This window comes from Colias eurytheme, chromosome 2 (assembly GCF_061535395.1).
Source record: "Colias eurytheme isolate Ceu_HAF_F1 chromosome 2, ilColEury1 Martin Lab GWU primary, whole genome shotgun sequence".
Taxonomy (NCBI): domain Eukaryota; kingdom Metazoa; phylum Arthropoda; class Insecta; order Lepidoptera; family Pieridae; genus Colias; species Colias eurytheme.
Window position 1 is genome coordinate 13435597 of NC_142981.1, and position 6641 is coordinate 13442237.

A 6641-nucleotide genomic window follows, 5' to 3' on the forward strand; every position below is an offset into this window, starting at 1 on the left:
ATGGAAATAGCGTACGCATACACGAAACGGCGTTGTGACTTCGGGCGGCAGCCGCTGTTCTGCGAGCAAGGCCCCGAGATGTGCGACACCATCGGTACCAACGTGGCGGAGCACAAGCAGTACATCCTGCGCAACCCCGTGCACCAGCCCACGCAAAACACGCCCTGCTTCTCCGAGCATTACATCAACACCATACGGTACGAGACTCGACTGGGGTCGCCCGAAAAGATATTCCCGATTTATCAAACAGTGGTTCGAACGATCGTTATTCTATTTATCGAGTTGTTTCCGATTGCAGGGCAGAATATACTACTACGGGTGCAAACCATGCGGAAGGGGGTTGGCCGAAAGACGTTAATGTTGTGGATCCCGAGGCTACTCAGCGATATCGAAGAAAAATTGAAAAAGATGACAACTACATCCATTGCGTCATGTCATTAGCACCTGTTAGTTATAATTTTGTATACTTAATACTTTTTTTCATTCAGTATTGCATAAATTCCGTCTTTATATCATAAGAAATAAATATTTAAAATATAAAAACATTGGCAGGGAATGGACCACTACGTGATGCAAAATAATGCTATCGATATGTATCGCACGTACTACGCGGAGATGCCGTCGCTGCCGGCCGTGGAGCGCAACAGCTGCCGCACGGTGAACGTGTACCGCGACGCGAGCGGCCCGCGTCCCGTCAGCTCCATCAGCTGGCAGCCGGATGGGGGCCAGCGTTTTGCTGTCACCTACTGTGATGTCGATTTCAATCGCAACCCGCGTTCCTCTGTCGTGTCCTATATTTGGGACATCGAGAACGCTAATAACCCTGAAGTTATATTCACTCCGACGTGCCCGCTCCTAGACTTGCAATTTAACCCGCGCGATCGAAATATGCTCGCCGGAGGACTAATAAATGGTCAAGTGGGAGTGTGGGACAGGCGACACGACGGCGACGCCAGCGTCAAGTGCGCGCCCCATGTGGCACATCGCGAGCTGGTCCGCAATGTCCTCTTCATTAATTCCAAGTCTGGGCAGGAGTTCTTCTCGTCCGGCCCGGACGGCGCCTGCAAGTGGTGGGATATTCGCAACATGAGCGAGCCAACTGAAGAAATGATAATAGACGTTGTAAAATCTTCCTTTGACGTCCAATCGATGGCCAACTCTAATGGAGTTAGCACACTCGAATACGAGCCGACCATCCCCACGCGTTTTATGGTCGGAACTGAAAACGGCTTTGTGATAGGCGGAAATCGAAAAGGGAAAACGCCAATGGAAAAATTACCAGCAAAGGTAACGCTTACAATTATTGTATTAACATTTATATTTTATACTATCACAACTTACAATACAATCAACGCAAAGAGTGATCATCTGTTTTATATTAGTTTCTGCACTTTATCGAATTCTTTGTTTTTAGTTCGAAGCCCATCTTGGCCCCGTGTGGTCCTTGGAGCGCAACCCAAACTTCCTGAAAAACTTTCTAACGGTGGGCGACTGGACGGTGCGCGTGTGGAGCGAGGACTGCCGCGAGTCCGCCGTTGTTTGGTCTCCTCCTCACCGCCACAAGATCACCGCAGCCACTTGGAGCCCTACTAGGTTATAAGTTTTTATAAGAACTCAGTATACTTTGAACTTTTCTATGAATGTCAGATCTGAAAAGAATTGCATAAGTAGCTGATGGAGACAATTTAATTTATCCGTTTATAGTTGTTGTATGTTTGGATAATCATACTTACAACGGTTAAAACGTTAGATTATCACTGATGCTGGTGACACAGTGGAACGGGCTGCTGGCGACGTGGGACCTGCTGCGGCGGCAGCACGAGCCCGTGCTCACCATGCAGGTGTGCGAGGAGCCGCTGCTGCGCGTGCGCATGCACGAGGGGGTAAGCGCGCTCTTCCTATAATGCTAACATATTCAGTCTCCAAATTATCAGAATAAGAAAAAATTCAAATGGAGAAGAAAATGTTTAAAATCGGCACTATTATTGTTTAATAATAAAAGCACTATTACAGGCAAATCGAATACTAACCGTGGATTCTCGTCAAGCGCTTTAAAAAAAATAATAGTTACTGATGATAATGTGGCGTCACAATTTAAATTTTAATTTCTTATAAAATATTATTGTCTAAAAATTTATTGTGTGTAGGTACGTTATATATACGTTGAATTTTATTTTTGTCGTATGTATGAAGGGTACTCTTGCGGCTTGCGGCAGCCGAAAGGGCAACATCTACATGACAGAGTTGTCACAGAACATGGCGCACTCGGACAAAAACGATAAAGTCCTGCTCACTGCTGTAAGTTCCCTTCCCTACTGTCCCACTACCTCAGCCATATTATAATAATATACAGGGTGTACCAAAAAGTAGTGATGAACGGAAGCTGAGAGGTAGAGGACCTAGAGGGCTATCCGAATCACCCCCATGTATGTTATGCGATTTTTCGTATTTTCGGAGTTATGACGTTTTTTTTCAATTTTTCACCTATCGCCGAGTACGATGATATTTTCACTCATGCTGACGTCAATGATTGCGCAAGATGCTTGATTTTTTTTGTGTGCTAAGCTGAAAGATAGGCCAATTCAGTATGGTAACATTTACTATCGTTAGATCTTTGAATGGAATAAAAAAAAGAATTAAATGGCAAGAAAGATAAAATTACCCAGTATGTTCACCACTTCAAGGGCCCGTAAAAAAATAAAATCACATAAAAAAAGTTTTCCGTTTGACTTTTAAAAACTTGCTCTATCTATCAGATAGCTACCCTGAAAATTTCATTTTATTATTCAGAAGGCTTCAATCGAAAAATTTAAATCTAAATGTGGTAAGTGCAAAAATTGAATTAACATTATGATCATTAAAACCAATAAATAGGTGTTTAATTACCAGAAATTTTTAAAATAACCCCGCTGTTGCTCAATGCAAGTGCGACATCACCGTAAAAAGTTGTCTTTTAAATGTCTGAATGCCCTTTTATCATTTTTAATGGTTTCTTCTGCTACTATGAATTTCCGGGTTATTTCGTCCAAATTGTGGCATTCTCTCAAGTAGCCGAGGTCTTTTTAGTATTCCCATTGAAACAAATCAATGGGGTTTAGGTCGAGGGACCGTAGAGGCCAGGCTTTAAGGCAGGCGTCACCGGCGCATGCGCAGGCTGCAACGATCAATCCATCTTTCAGGGTATCTTTGCCCTTTAGCCTGGCCTGCACGGTCTCCGGACATAAACCCTATTGATTTTTTTCCGTGGGTATACTACAAGGCGAGAGACTGCCACAATTTGGACGAAATAACCCGGAAATTCATAGTAGCAGAAGAAACCATTAAAAATGATAAAAGGGCATTCAGACATTTAAAAGACAACTTTTTACGGTGATGTCGCACTTGCATTGAGCAACAGCGGGGTTATTTTAAAAATTTCTGGTAATTAAACACCTATTTATTGGTTTTAATGATCATAATGTTAATTCAATTTTTGCACTTACCACATTTAGATTTAAATTTTTCGATTGAAGCCTTCTGAATAATAAAATGAAATTTTCAGGGTAGCTATCTGATAGATAGAGCAAGTTTTTAAAAGTCAAACGGAAAACTTTTTTTATGTGATTTTATTTTTTTACGGGCCCTTGAAGTGGTGAACATACTGGGTAATTTTATCTTTCTTGCCATTTAATTCTTTTTTTTATTCCATTCAAAGATCTAACGATAGTAAATGTTACCATACTGAATTGGCCTATCTTTCAGCTTAGCACACAAAAAAAAATCAAGCATCTTCCGCAATCATTGACGTCAGCACGAGTGAAAATATCATCGTACTCGGCGATAGGTGAAAAATTGAAAAAAACGTCATAACTCCGAAAATACGAAAAATCGCATAACATACATGGGGGTGATTCGGATAGCCCTCTAGGTCCTCTACCTCTCAGCTTCCGTTCATCACTACTTTTTGGTACACCCTGTATTTCTTAATAGTGCAATTTATTGCATCCATAGTTATAAAATGTATTGTGTATTATTCATAACGTGAAGTATAACGTGTCGGTACAGATATTCGAGCGCGAAGCAAAGCGTGAGCGCATCCTGGAGGCGCGCATGCGGGAGATCCGGCTGAAGCTGCGGCAGGCGGAGGAGGGCAGCCCGGCCGCGTCCGTGTCTGACTTCGACCCGGCGGCTGGCGACCGCGACCTCGCCGAGGCCACTGCTGACTATATGCAGGCCGTCAAGAAGGAGCTCGCCGCCATGTAGCCGAACCTCCCCCCCCCTCCCGGCCCCGCCTGACTCTTGTTATACAATACAGGGTATCCCAAGAAGTATAGGTATACTGAAGACCTAGAGGGCTATCCGATTGAGAGGGTTGCAATTTTTCGTATTTTCGGAGTTATGACAGTACGATGAGATTTTTATTTAGTGGCGTGATTTATTGCGCTAGATGCTTGATTTTTTTTGTGTGCTTACCTTATTATTTAGTATTCTTGGGACACCCTGTATATTATAACATCGTTGCGTTGCACGTTCTTAGATAATATTTCTTCGCGTTAACACTTATTACGTAATGTTACTTACGACGTTGTTTAAAAAAAATGTTATTATTACTTTACGAGTTACGCTATTACGCATAATAGTAATAAATAATATTTTAAAAGTAAAATCAAGTATTTGGAATAAAAAAATTGTTTATATTTTAACAAAATTAACGATAAAAATGTGACAATGAAATGATATATTATGTAATATTCAAACCTTATATAATGTAATCCCACCACTTGTAGGTACTTATTGTAATAAACTAATAAGCCATCTAGTCACTACTAATTAGAGCACTACATTGTAATGCAGTAATTAATAAAATATCCAATTTTAAAATTACCCTACTGTTTGCAGTCACTCTTATTTTTTACCATACTTGATAGACTTAGGTACTCATTTTTATTTTTCAATGTAGGTTACTATATGAATATAATTGCAAAATGATAAAATACTAAACATATCACTTAAGTAATTTTTGAAGTGAAACTTCTTTATCGGGGGTGGACAAAAATTTTGTGTAACATTTTTGCGTTACGCCGCGCGCGTGACATTTTTGCGTTACGCCGTACTCGTGACATTTTTGCGTTACGCCGTACTCGTGACTATATACATTATACATGTTATATTAAAGTGATCAGCAAAATCAAAGGGTTTGTTTTAATTCTAATTCCAGTGAATTTCTAAAAAAAGTAAATAAGTAATTACATCTATTTTTCTAATACTTAGGTGTAATAATGGTATTTATTTTTCTAAGTTATTTATGATTAACCTCACTTTTTGATTGTATTTTTCAATACACTAACACGTGGGTGGAATTATGGTATCAATTTTTTCTAATACTTGAATGTTGATTGTGGTATTTATTTTTCTAAAATTGTATTTAAAGTTAACCTCAGTTTTTGATTGAATTTTTTAAAACACCAACACGTGGGCGAGATCATGTTATTTATTTTTCAAGTTATTTAAGCTTAACCTCTGTCATAATATGTATATACTATGTGCGTCATTAATTTCTGACTGTTTCGAGATTTCGACATTAGGAATTTATATTTATTACCTCTATTGTTCGAACAAAAATAAGTTACCGCCTTTAAGAACTTGCCGACAATGTAAGTACAGTATTGTTTCTTAGAAAACATTTTAGGAGTATACGATAATAAATCTATGACTCACGTTAACACGTGTTTGCTTGATTGGTGTTCAATTATGATTTTGTGAATTCAATATTTATAAGAATAAACCTCAAACTCTTTATGTCCAATCAAAATCCGCCTAAGTCGAAATCCTTTATAAGTTGAAAACTCTATATAACTCGAATTTTTTGGCGTCTCCCTTGGTCTTTTGAACTACCGCACGAGCTGAGCGAGCGAAGCGAGCGAGTCGCGGCAGTGGCCGGCGTAAATATTCAAATAGGTAGCGAGGAGCGAAGCGACGAGCATCTTAGGTTAACTTTTGAACTACCGCACGAGCCGAGCGAGCGAAGCGAGCGAGTTGCAGTAGCGGCCGGTGTAAATATTTAAATAGGTAGCGAGGAGCAAAGCGACGAGCATCTTAGGTTAACTTTTGATTTTTGAACTACCGCACGAGCCGAGCGAGCGAAGCGAGCGAGTTGCAGCAGCGGCTGGTGTAAATATTTAAATAGGTAGCAAGGAGCGAAACGACGAGCGTGTTAGACTAACGTATTTCTGTAATATTGTATACAAGCTGTGCCGCGCGGTTTCACCCGCGTGGCTATGCTCCTGTTGGTCTTAGCGTGATAATATATAGCCTATATTACTCGTGGATAATGTAGCTTTCGAATGGTGAAAGAATTTTTAAAATCGGTCCAGTAGTTTATGAGCCTATTCATTACAATCAATCAAACAAACAAACAAACAAAGTTTTCCTCTTTATAATATTACTGTAGATAGTAAATTATTTTTTTGAAAAATAAGGTCATAAAGAAGTTTCACTTCTTACGTGTGTACTCTAGTACACGCACACATTTTTTTTCCTTTCGAATGTTCACCAAATAATATATGTATAATTGAAAAAGAAATTGATCATCGATTTTATTTCTCAAGAATGCTAAGTGAGTATATAAAAAATTGTCGATATCGCCGTATTTTATACGCGAG

General features: G+C 39.7%; 1 protein-coding gene across 1 annotated transcript; it reads left to right on the top strand.

The window, feature by feature from the left end:
• On the top strand, positions 1 to 4325 carry LOC149910805 (dynein axonemal intermediate chain 2-like). Its single transcript, XM_090108657.1, has 7 exons — positions 1 to 197; positions 299 to 446; positions 553 to 1287; positions 1415 to 1593; positions 1751 to 1883; positions 2194 to 2298; positions 4045 to 4325. The coding sequence occupies exons 1-7, from the start codon at positions 1 to 3 to the stop codon at positions 4240 to 4242; spliced, it is 1695 nt and encodes a 564-aa protein (XP_089964783.1). The 3' UTR covers positions 4243 to 4325.
• Positions 4326 to 6641: the final 2316 nt, after the last annotated feature.